Below are 26390 nucleotides of genomic sequence, written 5' to 3'. Positions count from 1 at the left end.
GTTGGCCTCATGGTGAGTATCAGCTGTCGAGGACATAAGGAACCTACCTTCCGTAGCATCAGGATGCTAGACCTAATGAAACTGGACTGATTTGTGTTCAATGCTTCACTAGACTTAAGACTTAGAACGCCGATCGAAATAGGATATTTGATATTTGAAAAAAGAAATCTCAAGTCCGTCAGACAGCTTTTCAAAAAAATATTAGAAAACGTGCTTTTTCTTTTATCTTGTAAACAAAAATAGAAGGGGTACAGTGACGTCATTTACCAGTACGCTTTACCAGTATTTACAAGTCATGTTTTAGCTCCCACTGCCAATCTTAAGTGATTTTAATCTTCCTAGGAGTAGTGTAATTGGTTTTTACCGTTCTATTCTATTCAATAAATAAATAAATTACTTTTTATGATGTAATAAAATGAGAAAAACGTATGCAATATTTTTTGGAAATCTGTTTAACGGTCTTAATTGGTCGTGTAAAGGGTAACAATCACTTCTAACCAGAGGCAGAAAGTTGTGACAGAAAATCGAAAACTGGGCCCTGTTTGATTGACTGATTGCCACGCCATCGAGTTATGCAAGGAAAGAGAACACACCTGTTTTTAAAATCATGCTGCGTACTATAAATATTATATCAAGCGTAATTGCTTGGTGTCTTGTGACAAAAGAAGCTGTGGCCCAAATCTGTCAGGACATTATCAACAATTCATTTAGAATTCTGCAGCAGTCTATGGCTAATGGCTATTCTCCACTACACCATGATACAAAATCTATTTTTATTTCTAACCTCAACATGTAAATTCGACACCTGCTGCCTCAAAAGAGCAGATGCGTCAACGGTTTACTTTGACTGATTCGTTCAACGTAAATCCACTAACGTACGATGTAAATCATCAGGTAATGTTTACAAGCGATGCTATAAATATACTTTAACTAATAGAAAAGATACGAAGAGATTCGGATTCGGAATACATATAAAATTCATTGTTCTCTGAAAGCGGTAAATAAAACATTTTAATCGAGAAAATGCTTTTTTCTGACAAACGTCAGACAGATAATAAGACATCTTTAAGATCCTTACTGCCCGTTGGATATAGTAATCTGGCGACGCTCTTAGCTGTCTCTGTAAAGTGGAATGTAGAGACAAGGTGACATTTACAATTAACAAAACCCTCACTAGGTAAAGAATTACGAATAAGCCCATTAGACATCAAAACAAAACGGCGATGAATATCAATCACTACAAAGAAAAAAATCGGTAAATCAATAAATACACCAAAGAAGGTTTTAGTAGAGAGATCAACGAATCAAGAATACATACCATTCTAAAGTAATTAATTATGACTTCAAATATATTTTTGAGGTGAAAATGACTTATGATTAAGTTTAGAAATTAGGTTAGCTATTATCGGTACCGGATTACCGTATTGCGGTACGAGATCAGGGACCGGCCGGATACTCATTGAAAGGGTTTTTGAAGGGGTTTTTTTAAGCGCTTCAAGAAAAAACCCTATGACATATGTTACACCTTCGAACGGATTACTGTAACCCTGTTCTGAACAGGTTACCCTTTACTACCCTGTAACGCTGTAACAGGGTAACCCACTCCAACCTAAGACAATGCAATATGCACTCTTTATCAGAGACATTAGTTTGAAAATAGTATAACCACGAGCGCACGTGACATCTTACCGCCCAGCGGCGCCATTGTTGCATTTACGGAGCGACTTGTAAACATGGAATAAAAATCATTGTGGATATGATCTTACAGTTTAATTTTGCTTGTCGCACTTTTCAAACGTTGTGATATATATTTTTCGTGTCTATACTTGTAGACCAGGGTCGATAATTTTTAAAACCAAAAAAAAAAATAGTAGGATGAAACCCATTAGAAAAGGAGGGGAATATTATAAAAATGAAAGGAAAAATAATTTACGGGTGATCTGAGCTCGGGAAGGGGGTGGGAGTGACGTTTGAAGAGTAAAAAACGGTTTTTATCGATTTCCGGCAAAACTAAAATTCGTATCGAAAAAAGTCAAATGGCAAAGTTCTAAAAGAAAAAGATCTAAAACTTTTGTGTTTACATTTTTTTCACATAACTTCAAAATTTATGTGAAAAATCTAAAAAACCAAGATTGTGGTTTTTTATTTTTATCTTTTACAAAAATTTATTTTTGTAACGAAATATGGTGAAAACTTACTTTTTTGTGTCCCAAATACGCTGTAATTTATTTGATTAAAAATATTTATTTTTTCACTTTATTTTGAATTAATATAAAAAAACACTCTAATTTTCAATCGAAAATTCACCCGTCAAATCTTCTCAGAAAATGCAAAAAATGAAAAAAAACTTGTATTCGATTTTTTTTAAAATTATTATAAATAATTTCATCTAAAAAATTTGATCTCATTTTGTGTTCAATAGACCAATAATCGAGGAAGGTTTTAGGCTAGGTATATAAAATTACGCTGCAACTAATAGGAGCGAAGATTTAATGGAAAATGTGGCAAATACGGGGAAAAATATTAATCTTCGAGGGCTTTCGTTCAAAAATTCCTAACTTATATCTTCTAACCACGCGGACGAAGTCGCGGGCAACAGCTAGTTACCTATATGACGTTTCGCGCGTAGGTAGTTTGTCCGAGAGGCGCGAGTCGCGGCGCGACGCGTCGGCGATAGAAGAAAATCAGCTGTAGTCTTAGTAAAGCAATGAGGGGCCGCTAGGGTGCAAGTATGCAGCTCAAGTTTAGTGGGTAATTCAGGGTAACACGAATAAAAGCCTTTCGTGAAGGTAACCACTTCAAGGGGTTAAGTTATTGAAGGGGTTAACCCCTTCACGTGGTTACCATAATGAAGGTGTTAACCATTTCGCTGGGTTTCGAGGATGTAATTCGAACAAAAGGTAACACTGCGATATGAGTTACCCCGTGTACGGGTTACCTTGTCAAACGGCTTAACTCTAAAGTGGGGTTGTCCGGTCCCTGTACGAGATAATTCAATTAATATTACCCTTTGCTAAAAAATATACAAGTGAGATCACGGGCCAAAAACCACCTTTATAACTAAGATTGATATTGTTGGAGGGAGACAACGTAATACACAGCGTAGAGCGATGTCTCGCTTTAATAAGCATTCTTACTTTAAAAGCTGGTAGTAGATCCTAAGGACGAAGCTACTCATTACATTGACTCTACTTGAGCATAGGATTTCAAACCTCTCATATTATGTCTAATCCGATATATTTGAAGCAAAATACCGAGCTAGAAAATTGGAGTAAATAATCTAGATTAATATAATATTATTTCGTTAGTTAGTTATTTGTAATTAATTACACAATTTTAATATATGTGGATCGCTGCCAAACGACGATTGGAAATTTACTGAACTTGCTTGAATATAATATATATGGAACAGTTTATAGAATAATAAATAGCTAGTATAATTAAGTTAACTATTTTTCTCCTAAGATTTTTAACGGAAGTGCAACAATTACAACTTATCTTTGGCTATTTTATGTACAGAAAAGGTAACTTAGAACCAATTAATTCGCGATTTGTCTAAACGCTAACTAACAATCGTCGAAATACAAAAGACATAAAGGGACAAAAGACTCAGCCCTCTTTAAAAAAAATTACGTATACAACCAGAAAATATTTTACGTAAGGTCGTTTCGGAATTTCAGATAGCAAATTAAATATGCCAGCGCCTACATCGTCAGTGAACAGATACTTCCTCTAGAACAGAGCCTGAATGCGGACTCGGAGCAACGAATTGTAAGAGAGAGACAATTGATTGTAACTTTAAAAACTTATAGTATCTAATAATTGTCGGTTCACATTATCTTGGTATCGAGGAGAGTGCCTTAGTAGAAACGTGCAAACAAAAACACCAGTAGATAGATGGCGCTACTCGCTTAGTTGATTTTCCTTTACACCGAGTAGGCTATAGGAAAACCCGACTCCATTTTTCACAGCATTTTTGACAGCACAGAGGTTTGATCGCTTTTAGAGGTTTAGCTCATTAAATTAAATGTACAGTAATGACATTAACATCCGCTCCTATTTTGCCCATATTACCTGTCTATTTAGCTGTTTTTTACGCTAAAACACTCTCCTTTAAACTAAAATACTGTGATAGCAGACTTTTTAAAATATAAGTATTAAATATTAATGAAAAATAGACTCTGAACGTTGACAGAACTCTGAAGTATAATTTGGCATTTCTTCTATTTTTTAAATAATCGATAAATAAGTGGACTGAACTGGAAACATGAATTTACAAATTGGAAGCACAATATTATGGGAAGGAGGTAAACTCTTTATCTGTCATAATGTATTAAAACTACTAAAGCATTACAAATTGTTAATACAGGCACTCGTAATATAGATGCCGCAAACTTTGTCACTTTCTGGCTGCTTTTTAGCTTGATTATTATTATTTTGTTGAACAGTGGTTACATTCAGCTATAAGGAGATTAAAAATCGTTGCTAGCCTTAGTCCTATTACACTAGAACAATCAACAAACGCCAAGCTACAAGCTGAATAACTACGTCACAAACTTATCGCAAGAAAGTTCTCATTTGTTTATTCTGATTATTCAAAGATGCCTGAGCCCTATCGGCTTGGTTAATTAATTGATCTAATTTGCTAATCTGTGACGTCACCTGTTGTCCAATATCTTTGACAGCAGCTTTACCTAACAAAGAAGTATTTTCTTGATCCTCCATCTTTTGTAAATCGTTTAAAGCTGTGTTGATGTCGCCGCCATTTTGTTTTGATTTTCCCGCCCGCGGTGTCATTTTGCTGTCTTCGGGACCAAGGCCTTGGTTTATAGAGCCTACATCTGTGTTTGGCGGTATGTAATCTTTGTCATAGTTTGTCTGTCCGATGTAACTGGGTTCGCTGGAGTATGATAAGTTGTCTTTCGCAGACATTTTTACGCGGAAAAAGTTTGTTATAGTTCCGCATACACCCTGTAAATATACATTTTAGATGATTAGATCAGGAGTTCAAATCAAAAATTCATTAATATAGGAACCGAGTTGAGCAAAAAATATCATGATATTTTATTGTTTAGATATTATTAGCTGTTGCTAGCGGCTCCATCCACCACACATCAAAAAGATCTCACGGAAATACCATTTGGCATAAAAACTATCCTTAGTAATCCAGGTTATAAACTGTCTCTGTATCAAAATTCGTCCAAATCTGTTCAGTGGTTTTTTTCAGAAAGTGTTACAAATATCAAAAATTTCGCGTTTATAATACAATAGTAAGATAGGATACCATCAATTTACCTTTAGTTTGTTTATTTTCGTTTGGGTAGAGTCTAAAATAGTATTTAATTCAGCTAGGCCACCGCTGCCATCTTTTAAATGGTCCTGCAGCATAGCAGTGTTCTGGAAAAGTAAAACGGAAAACGTTTTGTATCGTATATACTATATAATATAATATTTTTTTAAGAGGCAGTTCCTTTCCAGTTCAGTATTGAAACAAAAAAAATATATCGTTCATTTTTTAATTTTTTTGATACGCTCACATTTCCGGAGTATTAGGAATCAAAAAATGTATTTAACTATTAGAAAAATTACATAATATAAATTACCTTGACCTATTTATAGAACGTACGTACTATAAACATTTTCTCCATCAATTTATGAGTAAAACCTCATCATTAGTGTCTACGTCTTAAGAGCCACCTTACCTCAGCAGTCCGTATTTCAACTTCCTCGAATTCCACCACATCCAAATGTTTATGTTTTGACAGAAATTCTTCTTTGTCAGGCAAAGGCTGGCCGAATAATTCCGCCCTAGTGCAAGCATCTTCATATGCTTTTAACGACATTATTAAATCTACTTTTAAGTCAAAACAGGCACTTTTATTACACAGTCAAAGAACTAATAATATTTTTCCAAGATACTAGAGATTAGAGGCAGTATGACAGAAAGAGGTTTTGGCGCAAGTGTCGCTCGGTTGGTAGGAATATTGATTTTCAAGGGATCGTTTTCTAATAGTTGGCTATGCAAGTAAATTTAAAAATAAATGTTTACGATCAAAGCATACCTACTCATTTTACATTATTATAGATATTTTCTCTTCAGAACGTAATCGTAAGCAAGAATTCATCAATAGAACACATTGAATAAGTCCTAAATATTTGAATTTTCGCGCCAATTTATCGTACTTGCCAGTGTTCATAAATAAGCCGTAAGTATTTGAAGCCACTCCTTTATATAATAACAAAAAATATGTGTGTATACGATATAAAATATTATAATAACAAACAAATAAAAATACATTTTAAATTATGAATTAAAAATATATTATAAAATTAACAGTCATTTATAAAACAAATCAGCTGCTTCTCAGGGTCAATAACCGAAAGAATGAACTTTTGAACCACTTCAGAACAGGTTAATGAATGAGAACATTGATGAGAATGGAAGAGATGGCAATATTTCCTTATTCGGCTACACACTCCGTAGCCAATAACATTTTAGCATTATTATCTGACTCTTATGTTGATGTGCATAAAGATTACATTGTTTATGTTTCAACTGGTGCCCGGCATCAGGATATTCCCTTGTCATCTCTCAGCAGTTCATTTCAAAATAAATGCTAGTGAAATCACTTTCAACAGTACTATTACGGTGTCGGACGTGTGATTTGTTTAGAATATCTACGGCAGCCATGTCTCAAGGTAACATTAACTATTTCTAATTCCTGAAACATAACCTACATTCTTGTAAAAAAATAAGTTTTCACCTTTTTTTCGTCATGAACTCAACTTCGTCCTTTACAGTATAATCGCTTGTTTACTCGGTGACTGTGAATGCTAGTTAACCTTTTAAAGAGCCTATATTCTAAAATGCTGTGTCATTTAAGGTTGCCACATAAACATAAATTCCTACCTACTTAAGTTTTCGTGTTAATTATTAACTACTTGTATGCAACTATCGATTTTAACGTCACTGCACTATAAAAACCTTATTACAATACAACTTTTTTTTATTTTGCTAAATACTGATATACCTATAAAAAAGTAAATTAAATGTCAAAAGAATTGTCAAATTAAAATAAGTATCGTATTTTTTTATATGGTTTACCGCAAATCCGGAATTATGTAATTTTACAAAAATCCCACCATCATGAAATGAATAGTATAATCAAGTTACCGGTACATAATGGTGTTATAATAAAATTATTAAGATATAGCACTCAAGTAGATCATAAACGTGAGTTTGATTTCTATGGCAGCAATATATAGTATATTTTGTTTTTAACACACAAACTGGAGGTTTATAATGACGGGGTCCTTACTACAAGTAGAAAGGCTGGTTTGTACATATGAAATACTACAAATTTACAGTGACAACATATGACAAGTAGCCTAGGGAATATATCTTGGAAATCTCAATTGACAGGACAAATTAATATAACAAAGTGTAGAATAGAATAGTTGGTATAATGGGTTGTGTAGGTCAAATGCCATTGATTTTACGTGTATCATGAAGAATATGGTGTTATTCAGCTTTATAAAGTAAAACTGGCAGCCAACATTTACTCTACTTGGGAAAAAGCCTTTATGTAAATGTATCTTTTAGATTAATAAAGACTACCCTTCAGTATTGATCATGCTGCGTGTCTGAACAAAAGTGATTGTATTAAAATAATTTATTCATCCATAATTACTATTTCTTTTTAATTCCAGTTCCCTTAAGTTTGGAAACTCTATCAAAGTACCGGAATGACTTCTATTCGGATCCCAAGAACGAATTGGCACAGAATGTCTGCACAAGGTTTGATCCCTTTGAGGTTGCCATCAGCCGGAAGAAGGCTGATAGTACCTTACATGTCTACAATATCAAGGTGAATTATTTATTTTTTAAATTAATATTGCACCTACTAAGCTTACTCTAACTAATACTAGTGTAAACATTGCAGACTAGTTAATATTTTTTTTTGGATATTGAAACTAGAATTACCCATGTACAGAAATAGTTAAAAAATAAAAACCTAAATTGTTAAATTTCAATATTAACTATACATTTGAAATAATAACACAAAAATGTGACTTATTATGCTACGTAAATACCTAACTAATAAAACAATGCATTTTTATGTAACTTCCAAGGATGTTGGTCATAATTGCATATCACAAAAAAGGTTTTGATAATTGGAACTTATCTATTGTGGGAAACCACAACCTGAAATGAATACATTGAAGGGTCACTCCTTTGACCTTCTTCAATAGTGATAAGACCATTTTATTATTTTGTGATATTATGAGTGATAGTGGAAAATGATAAAAATGCATTAACCACAATTTTCATCAATTGATAATAAAATTGTAACTGCACTCTTTTTTTGTCTTTACTTAATATTAAAATCCTAAGTTTTAACGCAATATGTTTGTTTGGTACAGTTTAAAATTTACACATAATATAAGATATATTATGTGCTGTATAAATGTACCAACCAAACATATAGTGTTAAAATGTGTTGGCTTTTAATCAGTCCATATTTAACCATCTAATTTCGCTTATACTATCATTTTAGTTATAATATGATAAACTTAATACTTCATTCTCTTTAAATATTAATCAAACAACCTCTAAATTAAGCTTAAACCTGCATCACAATGTACAAAGTATCCCATTACATCATCAGGTCGAATCTGAAGCTAAACCGGTGACAAACCAAGAGAATTCAGGGCGATGCTGGCTCTTCGCCGCCCTCAACGTCATGCGACTACCTTTCATGAAAAAGTATGGCATCGAGGAGTTTGAGTTTTCACAGAGGTTAGTTGTTAAAATATACATTAAGAAGCACTACTAACTTAGGTGTAGATTGTGCCTCCATCGAAACGACAATGTTTCTGACAAAGCGCGACTAGCTGTTGCCTCACCCACTACAAATCGAAAAAAATCGCATGGAAATATAAAATCAGAATAAAACTATCCTATGTGGTATTATCCTGGTTAACTATCTGTCTATCAAGTTTCATCTAAATCCGTTCAGTGGTTTTGCAAGCAAGACGTACATACAAACATTCGCTTTTATAATATTAATAGAATAACATGAGAAACCCTATAAAGGGACAAGCATTGTTTAATAGATCTATTCCTTCTTGTTAAACTTCATCAAGTATTGTGCACTTTGCTAACACCCTTTAACAATGATTACAGTGTTCAGTAAATATTTAATCCTACAGAGTATTTGTGTAACTCAGATTGTCTGATATAACTTTGTAAAGTCAGACACGACATATATTTAACTCAAATGTCAATGACCCCTTATGAACACCTGTTTGTGTCGGAGGACATTCATCCCTATAATGACATGTTTCAAGCACTTGTGAAGTCGTTTTTAATATACGTTGAAACATTCATTCTTCATATATTTTTTCTTACTCATTCAGTCATTATTTTGGTCCTCAATCAAAGAAGGATTAATATTTAGTAGGATTTTTTTTATTGTTGTAGAAGTCTTATTATAATACAACTGACAAGATCTTGTATTTAGCATTCGTAAAAGAATAAATAAAGCTAAATAAATATTATTTTTATTCATTTATAATCGAAACAATTTATTACAAAAAAAAAGATTCTGAAAAAAAGATTAATTAGCTGTCTGGGTGCACGGCAGTTGCCATAGCCAAGTCCAACAAAAAAAACATCAATTTTACTGGTTTATGAGGTAGTCCCATGTAATGTTTGTAATGTCTGTCAAAGATAATCGAAGCATAGTTACAAGCCTCATATCATGTTTACGTCAAATGCAATAAATACGTAACTTTAGTACTACTTATCGCAATTTCTATAACCCATTGTGTACGTGTTCTGTTTACTGTTTGGTCTGTATGTCTGCACACAATGTATTGTTTAGTTTATGGCTTAAAGTTAAGGCCCATTTGCCTGTCTCTACAACATGATCTCCTAAAGCGGGACTGTCGATGTCTCAGAGTGAGATGGCACTACTCGCTGTGTATTGCACGTTCTCGCTTTCCTAGTAGAAATGGATATCGTAAAAAAGGATCAGAGTATAGGCATTGTTTTTAATTGTATTATATGCGCATAACCGCATAGGTAATTAAATTCCTTACTGCGTCAGTCGTTTATAAAAAAGAAAAGAAGAAAGCATAGGTAAATGATGTCTCCGTCAGAATATGCTGTTGTGAATTGTTATAGTTTAGAATGTTGCTGCTATAAATCTCTTATTGGTTCAAAAACTCCGCGATCTTAAAATTTTAATATTTTTTCTTAGTCCTCCTAGAATCTTTAGTTAGGTTGACGCTTGAAAATAAAGATACGTAAGAATCATCAATTCCATTGTATAACCAAATCTTATCGTAGGTGGTTAGGCTTCTCACGTAGGTGTTAAAACAAATAAAAATACTCTATTTTGATCTCGGCTGATTCAACGATCTTCGTCCAGCTGGCCTGATTTGTGAATCGTAAGCATCCAGAGAGCCACCGAAACCTAAAATACATTGAAATCGGTCCAGGAGTTTACGAGGATTTCCGTGGCATATACCTGTACAGTAGAATTACAAGGACTACTTATCATGTTTTAGCTACCTTTTCTTCTGGGATAAGATCGAGCGGTCTCATTACTGGCTGAACAACATCGTGGCGACTGCTAAGCAGGGAGAACAGCTTGAGGGACGACTTGTCAACTTCCTACTGAAGGTACTGTATTCTTGGAGGAAGTTCTTCATGTCCATTAACAAAAGTAGTATTTCAATACCATAATTTACTTCTTTGGTTGCTTTATTTTTTTATTTTGAGGAGTAAAAATCAGTTAAATTATGAAATCTTATAACCAATTTAACAATAACTTGTTGTGGTTATGATGTAACCCACAACGCTGTTCACAGGTAAACAGACAAATTTAAAAAGGAGAATTCTAATCGCTAGGATCATGAATTATTATGTTTGGTCACTATGTTTAACTAATAACGGGTTTATTGTTGTGTGTATAAACATGACCATTTGACTATTTTGGCATAGCATACCTACCAATTATACGTTTTTCTTTCAGGACCCGATCAACGACGGCGGTCAATGGGATATGATAGTAAACCTGGTCAACAAATATGGTGTCGTCCCCAAGAAGTGCTTCCCAGAGTCCTTCAGCTCGCGCCGAAGCTTACACATGAATGCGCTCATCAAGACCAAGGTAAAATAAACTGGCCTGAAATAATTCTTAAAAATGAATAGAATAAAAAAATCTAAATAACCACGCTTTAAAATGTCACTTCATTCAAATTTTATCAAAATAGGTCCAGCCGTTTTTATAGTTGTAAATTGCATTGTCATCGGGTTTAAAGCTACCTTGAAAATTTTAGTCTGCTAGCTTATCGGAAAGTGCCTCAAAATTGATTTACAATTATCCAACTGGAACTACAACCAAATAGGAAAGTGAGTGTATAAATGCGTGGGAAAAAATACATTACATTTAATCTCGTTTATTTTAAGTATTTGTTATTATAGCCCCAATAGGATGTCATCATGTGAGAAAATGCTAACTGTCGCTATCACGGTTTTTGCGTGTTTTTGTGAAAGATCTCTCAAACTCAAATTTAAATTAACGAACATAAAGTATATTTATGTGTAATGTAGATGTGTGTGGCATGTTGGTCTAGTGGCTAATGACTCTGACTGCTGACATCCCGAAGGCCATGAGTTCGATTCCCACCCACAAATTTTTGTGATGAACACGATCATTTGTTCTGTATCTGAGTGTAATTAACCTACATTATGTATCTATGTATTTAGAAATAAATAAGTATGTTTATGAGTCGTCTAGTACCCATAATACTAGCTTTGTTTAGTTTGAGACTAGATGGCGTTGTATGAACGTTGTACAATATTATATTATGGAACATTATGATTTAATTCCAGCTTCGCGAATACGCCAAGGAGTTGCGCGACAAGGTGGCGGCTAAGGCCTCTGACGAGGAGATACAATGCACCATCAACTGTCAGATCGCAGTCATATACAACATCGTCGCTACATGCTTAGGTAAACATCATCATCATCAGCCCATATTCGGACATGGGCCTCCCTAACACGCCATCGAGATCTATCTTCCGCTGCTTGCATCTAGCTCTTGCCAGCCATCGTGGCTAACAAAACAAACAATTACTGAGCCCGGCTGTAGTATCTCCTCTCTTTCAACAGCTAGGGTTTGGCAGATGAATCCAAGCATGAATTTGACAATGTAATTTTAACTGCAAGGCCCAGTTTTCCCGCCGCTTACCACTTACATAACCACGGTTCGCGATCGATATCAGGTTCGCGTTTTTTTTTATCACATATTTCATAAAAATGACTTCAGTTTGGTAAAAAAAATAAATATGAAGTTATATGTATTGATATATTTATTTATTTATAATTTTCCACAGGTACCCCTCCAGAAACCTTCACGTTTGAGTTCTACAACAAGGAGAAAGCTTACAACACGTTCGGGTCGCTCACGCCGCAGCAGTTCTACAACAGTCACGTACGGCCGCTGTTTGATGTCGACAGTAAGGTATGGTATAAGAAATATTATTCTACACCAAACCGCTAACCATCCACATATATTATGAGCATGTTGCTTCCCGCTGCTGACCATCACACCTGAAAAGAGTGCACCTAGAGATTATTGTAACGTTTTAAAAATGGCTGAAAAACGGGAAATGCGTCTTTGAATTAAAACTTTTGCATTTGAGCTCCGATTCGATTCCCGTTATTAATTTTCCTCACGAGAACGCGGCATCCCACCAGATGCCATTATAAGGAATAAGATTATAACGCTTTCCTGTATGATTTATTTTATTTCAATTCAGCATTTACTTAGTTAGATAGACCTTCAAGTCGATTCCCTCTTGTTTGTTGTAATACTATTTTAACTTACCTCACATTTCCAGGTGTGTTTAGTATCGGACCCCCGGGAGTCGAACCCGTTCGGCCAGCTGTACACGCTCCAGTGCCTCGGCAACGTCGTCGGTGGCCGCCAGACCGCTTACAACAACCAGCCTGTTGAAACTCTTATGAAGTAAATAATATTATGCTATATTATATTGTTAAATATAGTCCGATGCATGTAACATGAGCTCTGTGGTATATCTCGAGAGGTTATTTTTGCGCAAGGCGTCGTAAACGCGTGCTCCATTATGAGATACTAGCTGTTGCCCGCGACTTCGTCCCCATGGGTAGAAGATATACGTTATGATTTATACCTGCCCTGTATTTTTTCACATTTTCCATTGTATCTTCGCTCCTATTAGTCGCAGCGTTATGGTTTATAGCCTAAAGCCTACCTCTATGAGTGGTCTATTCAACACAAAAATATTTTTTCAATTTGGACCAGTAGTTCCTGAGATTAGCGCGTTCAAACAAACAAACTCTTCAGCTTTATATATTAGTATATAGATATAGATAATAAAAATGAATACGACTTTTAAGATTTCTAATAAGTATTGGATATTTATTTTATCTTTTATCGCGTAAACAAGTATAATTCAGTATCTTAAAAGCACGTAACAAGTCTTACTTATTAACTAACTAACTATAACAAGATTTTTGTTTTCAAGTATCCTATTACCGTACTGCGCCAGTTTTCCAGAGTTCTACTTACTCGCTTCGATTTGTAGTAATACTTATTATCCAATAGTCAATTTTTTGCTTGAATCTCTTTGTATATTGTCTAATGGATTGTGAATGTTTTCAGAGCCGTGAAGGACAGTATACAGGGAGGCGAAGCTGTGTGGTTCGGGTGTGAAGTGTCCAAACGATTTGAGAGGAAGAACGGGTTGGAAGACCTCGATGCGTGAGTATATACGAAATAAGTATATAGAACTACACTGTTTAATAAGTAGTTTGACAAGTGCTGAGGTCAAACAAATAAATAACGGTCTACAATCAGTGCCGGTAAACTTAACGCTAAAGCACTGCCTACAATAACACATAAATCACCGGAACTCCCAGGGAGATATAGCGACCAGCTTGAAAGTTCCACAATTCAAAAGATTAGAAAAACATTATTTGGATTTGGCATATAAGAAGAAGATACCGTTGTATACGTTAAATGAATTTATTCTTTAGTTAAACCTCTGATTTTAGTCCCTTTTTCGGACGCCTCGTTTGTATATGTACATTTAAATTACAGTTTATAATAAAATCTAATTCTAAATAATATAATCTTCCAGCCACGACTACCGCCTAGTATTCAACACGGAGGTGCAGATCGGCCTGCCGAAGGCCGACAGACTCATGTACGGGGACTCCTGCATGACGCACGCCATGGTCTTCACCGCAGTCGGAACTGATGTGAGTTACACCTTCCTAGTCAAATAAGAACTCTCTTGTATAGAAGTGTTAAAAAAAGTTACGGTGATTCCAGTACGAAAAACTATAAAGAAGAAGTTTTGTGTTTGCACAACCAACTGCTAACCTAGTCGTGAAATCAGCCGTCTTAAATACTAGAAGGATGTACGTAATGTCTTGAGGAAAATAGTGCCACACTATTTGGGGATTCCAATGGGTTTCGGTCACTGATGATTTTTTTATATAACAGTTAACATGACAAAATCAGTTAAGTCGAATACTGCGGGAAGAATGTTAACCTAACCCCGGCCAATTATATAACGACCTCATATTTTTCAATACTCTATATTGTCTTGTTTTCGTTAATCAGGACAAGGGTAACCCGACGAAGTTCCGCGTGGAGAACTCTTACAGCGATAAGGAGTACGACAAAGGATACTTGCTGCTCACCGAGCCTTGGTTCAGGGAGTTTGTTTTCGAGGTATGTAGACACCTTATTTGTCATGCTATTGTTACATTCAAGAACTAAAATGATAACATTTCGCCTACTGTTAAGTTATGAGTCAGTTTCTGTAACTCCTACTGTAGTACACCTTAGGTTGAGTTAGAGCTAAATTTACAACGTGAATGGCATGGCAGACAAGAGAGATATTTGAAGTTTTTCTTATTAAAATGATAAATAAAGTTGTCCCGGTATTGCTCGACCTTAGTTTCCAAATGCTTGCTCAATAATAGAACCTGTAATGTATAACAATTACGATAAACTTGTAATGTACAAAATTGAGGCATAAACGTTTTCTACTCCACAGATAGTAGTCGACCGAAAATACGTGCCCGACGATGTATTACAAGTGTTCAAACAGGAGCCCAAGGTCCTCCCCGCCTGGGACCCCATGGGGACGCTCGCCTGCCCGCTGTGCTGTAAATAATAACCCACCGGTAATTAGGTAAAAAGTCAACACTCTATTTTGAAATCACATGTCTGTAGTACTGATACAGTCCAATTTTGAATAAAATTCTATTTAAATTGAATGATTTGCTATTTCGCTATTAAGTAACTTTGATAATGATTATATTTTAGGTATTTTAAACACCAATTCCTATGTCATTGAGAAATACTGCTCATTTGTTAATTGGATTGTGATGACAACTTCTGTTGCTTGGCTTAAATTGCTATGAGATCTAGTAGCCTGTAAATCAGGGGCCACCAATCCCCTCTTTCTGCATTTACATAAAGCTGTTAATCAACTAATATTTAATAAATATAACAGTTGTTTGGTTATATATAACAGTTTGTTTGGCTATATAAATATTATTTATGGCCACTAGACTGTTATTACTTTTATTGCTGACCGTATTACTCTAGCCACTATTACTCATATGTGATTTTTAAATGGAGATGTAGCATAGACTTTTCTACTAAAGCAATAAAAATAGATTTTTATTTACATAAAACTAATTCTTTAAGTCAGTAATTGTGTATGCTAACTTAATTGTTACTTAACTTTAAAATAATTACAGTAAATAGTTTTATGAATAGTTGAAATGTTATCTCCATTTTTATATTGTCTTAATATGGCATTTTTTTATTGTACTAAAATTTTGGCATGTATTTATTTGCCTTGCAACACAAATTAGGCTCAAAATTATTTTTATTTGTTAGGTTAAAATCTTTAGTATTATTATTTGACAAGTTTTGAATCTCGGAATATAATTAATGAACTTGCAACTTTAAAATCGACGGTGTGTTAGGGGTTACAAGTGATTGATAAATAAATTCAACCTTATTTCTTTAAAACAAAACTCAAAATCAATTTATGCCACTAACAATGTCGATTTTATCTCAAAATGGAGATGGCAACTTTATATTTACCATTTTTATATCAAATTGTGTTCAGTATGTTACCAAAACCATGTGCTATTAATTTTATATGGGAATTATAATTTTCTTTATTTTTGTATCGCTATATTTGCATTGTCCAGCGAAGTGCCCTAAAAAGCCAGCAGGATCATTTGAAACAGCTATTTAAATATTTACAGGTTTCATTAATAAAATCTATAAAAAAACTTCAGTTTTTTCATTTTATTATTATGGTTTAGGTTGGGTTTTTTAATTGAAGTGATGCAATGGTTTACTTGGCGTGTTTATCGGGATCGCTCGGCAAGTTACGAACCCAAAACGGAGAACCTAACCGTCCTTAAAGATAAACTGTCGGGTCGTATCAGTTCAGAAATATCTTAAAATCATCCAAAATATTACTTATACCACATTTGTTCACTTAGCTAGTAAGTAGTAAGTCGATTTTGAGTTATACGACAAAACGACGCAAGAATTGTTTACCTTTATTAACTACCTAGACAAATCTCGTATAGGAATTACCCCTTTTCCATATTCGTGCAGGTCAGATCCGCTGCTTTTAAAATAAAAAATATTCAGTTGTATCTGAAAAGGCAAGAACTCAAAATAGCGTGAGAAAATGCTACTCCATCATTAAAATAAACAAACAAAATTGAAATAACAAAATATATTTACAGCACCAAACATGAAATCACAACTACAATTTGGATATAGATGTACATAATTCAATAGTGGTAATTTGTTGTCCATAACAAAAATAATATTTGTGAAGCACTCATAATTTACCTGAACTATACAATTCTAAAATGTTTTATGCGCTATCTCCGATTCCAGAAGCAAAATGCCAGAAGAGTCGTGCTTATAGCAGTCATTTCAAAACCCTGCTTTCCGAAACTATAAGCAAAATAGCATAGCCAAAATGGATTTGAGAATTACCATGCCAATTTGGTACTTCTGTGTCAAAATGAACAGTGAACCGGCGGTTACTCGCACGCCTATAAGACTCACTCTACTTCACTTCGGCAGTTCTCAGCTACCAGTGTTGTAGTATTCCATGTAGAGGAGATTAAAGCATCACCATGCTATGCTTTTCTTCTGGGCACGTCTTGGGAATATGTCCGACTCCTACCAAAGAAAACACGCCGGGCGTATTCAACAGCCTGAGCCGTTAACCCTAATCAATGTTTCCACACACTGTTCTTCACCGTTTGTCGGTATTGTGTTGAAATAATTCAGAAAGTTCGTATAACTTTGGAAAATCAATTTGGTTCTTGTTGATCGACTGTACACAAATCCAGACAGAAACACAAGACGATCACGAAATTGGAGAACACAAGAGACCTGTTTGCCAAAAAGAAATTGGGCTACAGGGGGTCTGAGGTAGTGCTTTATAATTCGACAAATCATACGGTCGCGGGTCTACTGTATAATAAAACTCAATACTCGTTAGTGTAATTAAGATAAAATTCATACCATATAACTAAGCTACTATCTGAATAAGTAAATAATAAAATATACAACAGACTATAGCAACACAACTCTTCTACAGATCTCCAGAGGGAATATTATCAAAGGATTATATTATAGATAATATAATCCTTTGTTTCCATTTAATTCTTTATAAATGCACTTATTACTTTTCAACAATGTATATGGTAGGAATTGCTAACTATCTATTTTCCGGAACACAGGATTCAAATAACAAGAACTGAGTATAAATGTTGCTTGTAAATTAGGAAATAACTGAACTACATCTTAATTAAAATAATAATGCACTTTATATTGCACAAAAGACATTGTGAACAAACCTCTATATTTACATTTCAAGGACACTAGGTATCAAAGTTATATTGACAAATCATTCATTATTTTACCGTTACTTATATCACAGTCTTTGCTTTGTTCTGCAGATTTTTTAAGAGATCTTAAATACTTCAGTTTTGCCCAAACACCTTGACACATGCGTATTAGCCTTTTATCATGTGTAGCTCGACCGAATGCTGCTACATTGCGGACGATGTTCCGGGATATGTGCAGGTTGCCTTTCTGGGCCTGTGACAGAGCTGAATATAGCCGACTCCTTGCTGCCAAGCCATCGTCTCCAAGCATTATAGATAACTTGTACTGTCTAAGCGATATTCTGCCTGCTTCTTCAGCCTGCAAATAGTATTTGAAGCATAAAGCAAAACATCCAATTTATGGTTTATTCAAAGAAATAGGTATATATAAAAATACAATGGAAAGACCACAGGTTATCATCATGTTAACTTGCAAATGAGCCATTTGTAACTTGTTTTGGTATTATACTTTTGACCTTATGATCTTTTTATTTTAACTGATAGAAATGTAATTCTATAATGATTTAGAGTGGATTTGAGGCAGACAATATTGACAGCTGAGGTCACCATGCCAAGCACACAAGCATTTGTGTGATCCATGAATGCTTGTCCAGAGTCTAGGTGTCTTATGCTGGGGCTAGACAAGTGGCTAACGTCAATACCCATTGGGGCAATAAATTTTGCGTATTTTTTTTTTGTACCGCTACTTGAGCTGTTGCCTCATGCTAAATGGCAATGTTATCATCACATTAAATTGTGGCTACACTTAAGGTTAACGTCCATATTGGCCGTAATTAATGCAATTTCTCGTTAGTGTGGCCCCAGCATTACTGTATGTGAAATAAACGTTTGTGAAATCCCCTGCGACACAAGGATTAAATTCCTTGATACGGGATTTGTTTTTTATAAAAAAGGGGTCACTTGTCAATATTTAGAAAAATGGAAGGAAGGTAAGTTTGATAATTGTAAAATCATACTAACACAATGTTCAAAATAGTCTCCCAGTGCTGAATAAGCTCCTCCGAGTGTTGAAAGCCATGAAAATGCATTCTCTATTTCTACTCTGGTCCAAATCAACTTCAGTATTCTTTCATTCCTGAAATATTAACCGGTCTATTGTGAATTTTATACAAATATAGTAAGTCAAAATTAATTCTGGAGGATGGAAGTGGCGTAACACAACATTTTAAATACTGCGGACACAAAAAATCTCAGTCAAGGACGAGTTTTAAAATTACAGCTTTACGTTTATGCAAATGTGACTTAGAAAGAAATCTCGGCGACAATGTCACTGCAGCAACAGCTCACCAATTGGATGGTACTCAATAAAGAGGAAGGTATGATATATTTATTGAAAGAAACATATCTCCAGTGGATGCTTAATTAGCTGAGGTATATTCCAACACAGTTTTAGCAGATTTTCTACTTACCAAGCATAGTCAATAATTTCTGTGTCTGGGGGCTCCAAAATTAATTTCAAGAACACAGTTCCACATTCAGGGTACCCTCCTAGTCTATTCATGTGTGACACCACATTGGACCTGTAAACGTCCGAATTCACACATTCTTTTACGAAAGGCTGTAAGAAAAGAGCATTTACTCTCAGCTTGAGTTTCTTTTTCGCTTCTTCTCCATCAATCTCAAATTCACAGCAATCTCCCGTTTTTACGCCAATAGACTTGTAGTACTGCTCATCAGGCAGTACGCTAACATCTTCGCTTATGAAAAATATAGTGTAAGGGCTCCTGAACAGACGGACTTTCGTTACCACCTGCATTTGTTAGGTTACGAGTGCACCGAAATAATAAATTCACATACACGAAGGGATCTGAGGAAATGGTTTACGATAAATTGTTTTAGCACGTAGTTTATAATGTATTTTACGAATTATAATAATTAATCACAAAATTTTGCTTAGCAGTCACCATAAGTTTAGGAAAATAAGATGTCATTAACTGTCAATCGAGTCGGCGGTCAGCGTCAACTGTCTAAAGTGAGACTTGACAACTGTCATCGTCATGCTGTATGACTTTTTGTTTCCTCACTTTTTAATTTTTATGTTTTTAATTCTCGTTTTTTAAATCTAACTTCAGTGAAATTCAATACTATTATAAAAAAGTATAGACTTGAATAGTTTAAAAAACAAGAAGAGATCTTGACCAACCTTGGCTGATATGCTCTTCTGTTACTAATCGAACTCAATTTAGAAAAAGAAATCAATTTTCAATTTTTATATTTTACGACACGCATGGACATTAATATTTGTGTCTCTTTAATTACATACATATAATTTGAACTGCTTAGGTGAGTTCTACATTATTGATAAAAGGATAGATAATAAAACATTACATGGTTATGGATTTACGCTATTTAATATATTTTTAATCGTTTCAGGTTACATGCTGTACCACCATACATTTTCTGGAACAAAGTAATTGAATCTCATACGTTTTGGCGTAGGCCACCATGGAGTTGTATGCTGAGACGACATAAATGGATTAGGAATTAGTCTTTCCATATGGTCTGTGCCGTACATAGCTACTTCAATGACTGCTTTAAAGGAAAAGAAAAATCTAAATTCAACGAACGCCGACGTTTTGTAGTAGATGAAACAACTGGCCCTGTGAATAAAAATAGTTGATAAATGTGGGATGAAGGAAATGTTCTAACTAAAATATATCAGCTACAAAAATAATGTTGGTTGCCTAATCAAACAGACAGTCATACTTAGTGCGATCACTGGGGTTATCCTGGCCGATGCCCAGACCCATGGAATCGTGGTGGCAGTTGTGTTCCAACCATACAGCGGCGTTAGTTTGGGAGTTCACGTCTAGAGACACTTCCGCACACAAAAATTCCGCGATTTGTGATATGACCAACTGGAAATTAGAGAAATCTTTCAAAAAGTAATTTAATGGCGAAAAATAGGTGCCTACGGGGGCCTCGAACTTTAACGACGAGACTGTTTTCGTTGGCGGCTGATATAGATATCCTTGTTCAGTAAGTACGCGTTTCAACAAGCATACGCAGGTACCTACTTTAAGGAGTTCTTACTCGCCGACGAAATTACAATTCCACTTATAATATGTGCAAGTTATAATTTGTAATACTTACAAAGAAAAACCCCTGTACGAAATTCCTGTTTATTACAAGTTCAGAGCTGTCCTTGTACAAAACTCCACCTCGGGATTTCTTATCACACTGTCCTTGGGACTTTGGTACATTCATGTTGGCTGCAAATAGGAAATAACAAAAGATACACATTATAGAAGGATCATCGGGAACAAAAATCCATTAACAAGATCAGAGTTTTAAAACATTTTTGTCATTTCATAGATCTGTTTTTTTTTCCATTGACTATCGATGCTGACCGTACAAAAAACGCTAAACAAGCGAATAGTCTTCATATACCTTTGTACATGACGAGTTTAATAGGTGAAACTCTACGTAAGCCCAGTTTGTATGTATCCTTGAAGTCTGCTAAGGGTATATCGGTGATGACATCGTTTATCCAGGGCAGATAATCGTGTACGTTCAGGAACCTTGTGGGAGCACCGCATCCGGGACCGCGCACAGCAAAACCTAGCTGCAAAATATAATATAATGTAGGTAACTATATAATTTCACAATTGTATATAGTCGTATTAAGTCGATCAGTCTTATTTAGTTAACCGAGTATTTGAAGATTACTCAGCAAATATTCATGAACCATACGAATAATCTGCACAAAGACACTCAGATTCCAATCAAGCATTTTTTGATCACACAAAGGCTTGGCCTACGCGGGGAACGAACCCGCGACACGACGCGCACAATGGGTTTGGCGTGGTGACCTCAACAACTGGGCTATACGTACTATCATAGAAAAATTGTAAGAAACTATTTATTCGCGGTTACGTGAGTTCTGACTGCCCTTTAAGTATCGCCAAAAATGACTTCCATTTCCATGCAAAAGATAAAATATTATCACTAGTTTGAGATCCTCGGTACCTTGGGGGCCTACTTTAAAGTAATATTATTGTAGTAGTGAAAGTGTGATAGCGCACTACATGCTTAAGACCTGCGTGTCACTTCCACAATTGCCATGGCATTAACTCCGATTCTACACATGATTGTAAATTCACTGAAATTACCGTCACCGTTCAGCCCCGCCCCCCGGACCTGAATTTCCATTTATTGTGTTGAAAAATGCTTAGAATAATACAAGTAGTGCCCATTTAACCCAATTTCCATCCGTCCACTCAGGACTTACCAGTTTCCAGAATCCCCAGGATTGTCTGGTGATAAGCGCGGTGCCTCCATCCCATACGCAAGGCTTCGAGGAGAACTGCGACACAGCACAGATTGGATTCACTGGAGTCATCTTTCCGTATGTAAGCTGTACAAAATGAAACAGAAAATAAATGAAACTACGGGTCTGCACCGCATCTGGGAGTACGCTTGTCACAGTTGTATATGATAGACGATGTTTAATACCAGTTAGTAAACCGTCTTATCTCCACAATGAAGGTGATGACTGAGAAGAAAAATATAAATAGTCCGATAGATAATTAAAAAAAATTAAACTGGTATTGGTATTTTTTAGATGACTCCAGCTTTAGGCATCGTTTTTTTTTGTCGTGGATCCTAAATGCATTAAATCCTTTTTTATTTAATAAGCGACGCCGGCATTTGTCAATTCTATCCTTGTGTCGCGGGGAGTTTCACAAATATTCAAGTCACACAAAGAAACACAGACTCAGGACAAGCATTTGTAGATCACAGATTGAAAAAAGCTTTTAATCGTATTAAAATAAATTACCCCAGCTCTATAGTAAAACTCTGCGCAGTCCCGATCGTCAATGTAGTTCATTCGGATTATCTCTTTCTGCATATTGCCGTCAACTGTAATAGTTCAAAGGCTATAATATGTTACATTGCAGTAGGCACGAACCTCACACACTGGTTAAAGAAACTAGTGCTTAAAAGTTTTGATTCTTACGTCATCTATTAATAGCCGCAGTTTCAGTTGAAAGCTAGTTTGAGGTTCTGTGAAAGTTTATATCAAGGTTGATTGAGGGTTCCGGGACTACTAGCTAATGAAATGATTAATCATGGAAACTTAGTTCCTTAGTAAGTTATCAAATTGTCTTGTATCTGTGTAAAATGTGGTGAGGATAGTGTCATCAATAACTTTTACTTTTTTTTCCTGAGAATTACCCGGGTACTCACCATCCGTCATTTTCACCGCAAATATGTCGTCGAAAGTTCCGAAACCTTTTACTGGCATGCAGATAGGTAGTACCGGAGCTGTTGAAGGCATTATAATAATTAATATTCCTCAATAAAACTTTTGCGTTCAAGTTATGATTCTTTATTCTTATTGAGGCGACACGAATGTCTCTGAATAGTGGTCTAATTCCCCTCGTAAAATTATTTTTTGTTTTCACTCAAGGGGAAATCTTTCTAGAAAAATGACAAAAAATCTGTCTACCAAAAGGCAAACAAACCAATGTTCCACATTTCAGGCAAAAAAACGTTTAATTTGCTTTAAGATCGTTTCAGTAGCAATTTCGGTTTCGATCGACTGGTATTCGCAAAATTACACTTCTCCTCAAAACAAGTGATTATATCTCATCTATTCATATATACCAAGAGTTACAAATGTTGTTTTTCTTACCTCTCCATTCGCTTATTTCGTTTTCCCCCCAAGCCACAAGATCTAGAAGAGCGATTGTAGCAAACGTCACTTTCTCATGGTATTGTGGATGCAACATAACGTCTTTGACATCCAACGCGTATTTGAGGTCCTTACTTCCCCAAAGTATTAGTTTAGTGTTGTTACTGGAATGCATAATAAATACATGTTGTTTTGTGTTTGTAACGCATGGTAATTAATTAGGGGTAAATCTGTGATTAAAATTACCTAAAGTTGAAATAATCCTGACATTTAACGTAGATACATGTATACAATTTCATGGCTTAGTCAGTACAAGGGTATCAGTCTGTTTCTGAGTTAATATCAACTACTTATACCGAAATATTAAACCAATCCTCTCTCAGCAATATTTGACTCATTAGGTCCTCAAAGTTAGCAACATAACTATCCAAAATACACAGCAAAACGGAGTCTAAATATTGACAGCGGAACTGGAAAACTCAAAACAACCGAAACCAAATCTCGTCTCAAATAACTTTGCTTTAAAGAAATCCTTTTGTCAAATTTTCGTAATGAACGACTTACATAAGTTGGTCAGGGCTAATCTTAGCGATGTCTTCAGCAGGCGCGATGGCAAACGCTGGATGTACAAGTACCGCCCCCGTAACAGCAAAATGAGTTTTTCCCGCTACGTCTGCGAACAAGAATGTAGATGATTGTATTGAATACTGAATTTACTTAATAATAAAGAAACAACATATAAGTGTATAGTGAAGTAATTAATTCATAGATTTACACTAGGTTCAGGGTTAGTAACACTGCATTGCGTAACGTTGGTACGCCAAGTTAAATGATACACACGTTTTGAAAGTTTAATGATGTAAAAAAACATCATCTCAAAGCTTTTTCCAAAATAGGCCAGCTCTAAACGCAGAAATGTCAATGCTGCGAAAGCGAGACGCCGCTCTCAAGAGCGTCATCAATTTTTGACAACTCTACCAGTTGTTTCATTTTGTAGCTGAAAATTCGCTGAAAGAGTATGTTGGACTTAAGACTAAAAACACTCCTGTTTTTTCTCCCTAGTCCCTGTCCAGCCTATTAACACATAATAAATTAGTTTAATTACTTACAGAAGCTATGTTGTACAATACCCAGCCACGGGAACCTTCCAATATCGGATACTATTCCCTCTGGCATTTCTTGCGTGGAGTCCGAAGCACAATGAAGACGCTCCCACATAACGGCAACACTGAGATTTACTGAAAGAAAAACGATTATTACACGGTTTAGTAAGCAAAAGTCAACAGCAAAGTACACAAAGAAACACTTTAAAAAACACTCCCGCAGTGAGGAATTCAAACCTTGGCGCGGGGGGTTTCAGTATTTGTGGATCACACAACTACGCGGGGATCGAATACGCGAGACAACGCACAAAGTGAGTTTGGCGTTTTGACCTCAACTCTGCTATCCGTGCAGTCACCTTGTTTCTTTGTCAAAAATATACTTTATTACTATGACGCAATAAAGAATTCATGCCAGGAAAAATATTTACTCAAACAACTTACACTGATTTGCAATTACAATGAATATAACAAAACATTTTATCCGAGTCATGGCCAATAGTTCGTTAAGGAACTGTTCTAGACACAGTCTGAAGAATACTGAAGATCACCCAGGAATCAAGTTTCAAATAGACTTAGTTTACAAAACTAATTGTTTACGGAAGTCTGTCATTCAGAACTGATACATTTCCCACATAAAACGGCTTAGGTTTAGTAAACAGATGTTTTTCCCATTATTCAGTACACAGTCGCATTAGCATTCTATGTTTTGGTTTGAAGAAAGATTACTTGCCTACTTGGTGGAAGTACTAAGTGGCACCGCTTGCAAAAACAAGTCTTCGCTTTTGTGGTCAACTGCTTCCAAGCCTTGTAAGGACACTGACCGGATTTGGTCTAAATAAAAACAATTAAGTCAGAATCTCAATTTCTTAAAAGAGGGTAAATAGTTTTCTTTAGCCTCTGCACTGCAACTCTAGATCGATATTTAACTTATTTTTTCGCAACCCTGAGTCCGAATAGCAATGGACCGATTTTTATTTTTCATAAAAAAAATGGATTGTCCACAGAAGCGATTTTTTTAATCTGACCTCGTGTATAACAAAGGTCATGTGTAGTAATTACGTAGTTTATAAATAAACAAATTAACGTACTAGTGTATTGTGTGGCATTGTGAATTAACCACGGTAATATAAGCAGAAATGCTATGACAGTTGTTTGTTTTAGTCATGAAAATATTTCAAAAATTGGTATAATGTATGCTCATATTATGAATAATGTATTTTTGTTCTAATTTAGACCTTCATATTGCTTTTTCAAATGTCAAACATCGAACAGCACCCTGATTCGCACAGCCTCTTTTTGTTTGCTTCAACCGTGGAAAATAAATTTCACACCAGTTTGTCAACCTTGACGCTAAGAGTAGAAGATGAGGTGTACGAATACAGGCACGGGCATTGCAAAAAAAAGGAAAAAATAGTACCTAAGGCGGCACTCCACTTTTGTTTGTTGCAAATCACATGACATATATATTTTATAGTTACATGATTCCATATCCAGCCGTTTTAATTTTGGATATTTCTAAATTTTCTTTCTTGTTTTCTGAGGTGAGGAAGAAAGAAGAAAAGAAAGGCATCGAATATATTTGGGAGAAAAATCGTCATGCCTTTTTTTCTCTTAAGA

The 26390-nt window shown here is 35.3% G+C and overlaps 4 protein-coding genes across 6 annotated transcripts; 1 reads left to right on the top strand and 3 right to left on the bottom strand.

Annotated features, from left to right (window-relative positions):
* Positions 1-2992: 2992 nt before the first annotated feature.
* LOC113502865 lies at positions 2993-6225 on the bottom strand. Its single transcript, XM_026884596.1, has 3 exons — positions 5703-6225; positions 5296-5397; positions 2993-4971 (listed from the first exon to the last, which is right to left on the bottom strand). Exons 1-3 carry the CDS (start codon positions 5841-5843, stop codon positions 4558-4560), a joined length of 657 nt encoding a protein of 218 aa, XP_026740397.1. The 5' UTR covers positions 5844-6225; the 3' UTR covers positions 2993-4557.
* Positions 6226-6515: 290 nt separating this feature from the next.
* On the top strand, positions 6516-15598 carry LOC113502864 (bleomycin hydrolase). 2 transcript variants are annotated; one of them, XM_026884593.1, is made up of 12 exons: positions 6516-6699; positions 7711-7868; positions 8670-8800; positions 10576-10690; positions 11043-11180; positions 11906-12026; positions 12410-12537; positions 12917-13044; positions 13720-13818; positions 14198-14318; positions 14686-14796; positions 15125-15598. In XM_026884593.1, exons 1-12 carry the CDS (start codon positions 6615-6617, stop codon positions 15242-15244), a joined length of 1455 nt encoding a protein of 484 aa, XP_026740394.1. In that variant the 5' UTR covers positions 6516-6614; the 3' UTR covers positions 15245-15598. The 2 variants fall into 2 exon arrangements, with proteins under 2 accessions (XP_026740394.1, XP_026740396.1); XM_026884595.1 differs by lacking the exon at positions 6516-6699 and adding an exon at positions 7085-7234.
* A 1227-nt stretch (positions 15599-16825) lies between these two features.
* LOC113502904 lies at positions 16826-19985 on the bottom strand. Its single transcript, XM_026884657.1, has 3 exons — positions 19442-19985; positions 18993-19107; positions 16826-18330 (listed from the first exon to the last, which is right to left on the bottom strand). The coding sequence occupies exons 1-3, from the start codon at positions 19786-19788 to the stop codon at positions 18019-18021; spliced, it is 774 nt and encodes a 257-aa protein (XP_026740458.1). The 5' UTR covers positions 19789-19985; the 3' UTR covers positions 16826-18018.
* A 378-nt stretch (positions 19986-20363) lies between these two features.
* On the bottom strand, positions 20364-25664 carry LOC113502903 (vitamin K-dependent protein C-like). Of its 2 annotated transcripts, none has more exons than XM_026884654.1 (11): positions 25215-25664; positions 24780-24908; positions 24235-24343; positions 23671-23834; positions 23223-23300; positions 22813-22895; positions 22264-22389; positions 21423-21597; positions 21126-21244; positions 20739-20890; positions 20364-20632 (listed from the first exon to the last, which is right to left on the bottom strand). In XM_026884654.1, the coding sequence occupies exons 1-11, from the start codon at positions 25261-25263 to the stop codon at positions 20407-20409; spliced, it is 1410 nt and encodes a 469-aa protein (XP_026740455.1). In that variant the 5' UTR covers positions 25264-25664; the 3' UTR covers positions 20364-20406. The 2 variants fall into 2 exon arrangements, with proteins under 2 accessions (XP_026740455.1, XP_026740457.1); XM_026884656.1 differs by lacking the exon at positions 25215-25664 and adding an exon at positions 25011-25201.
* Between the last annotated feature and the right edge of the window lie 726 nt (positions 25665-26390).

The sequence above is a fragment of the Trichoplusia ni genome, chromosome 18, assembly GCF_003590095.1.
Source record: "Trichoplusia ni isolate ovarian cell line Hi5 chromosome 18, tn1, whole genome shotgun sequence".
Taxonomy (NCBI): Eukaryota; Metazoa; Arthropoda; class Insecta; order Lepidoptera; family Noctuidae; genus Trichoplusia; species Trichoplusia ni.
This window is presented reverse-complemented; position numbering and strand designations above follow the sequence as displayed.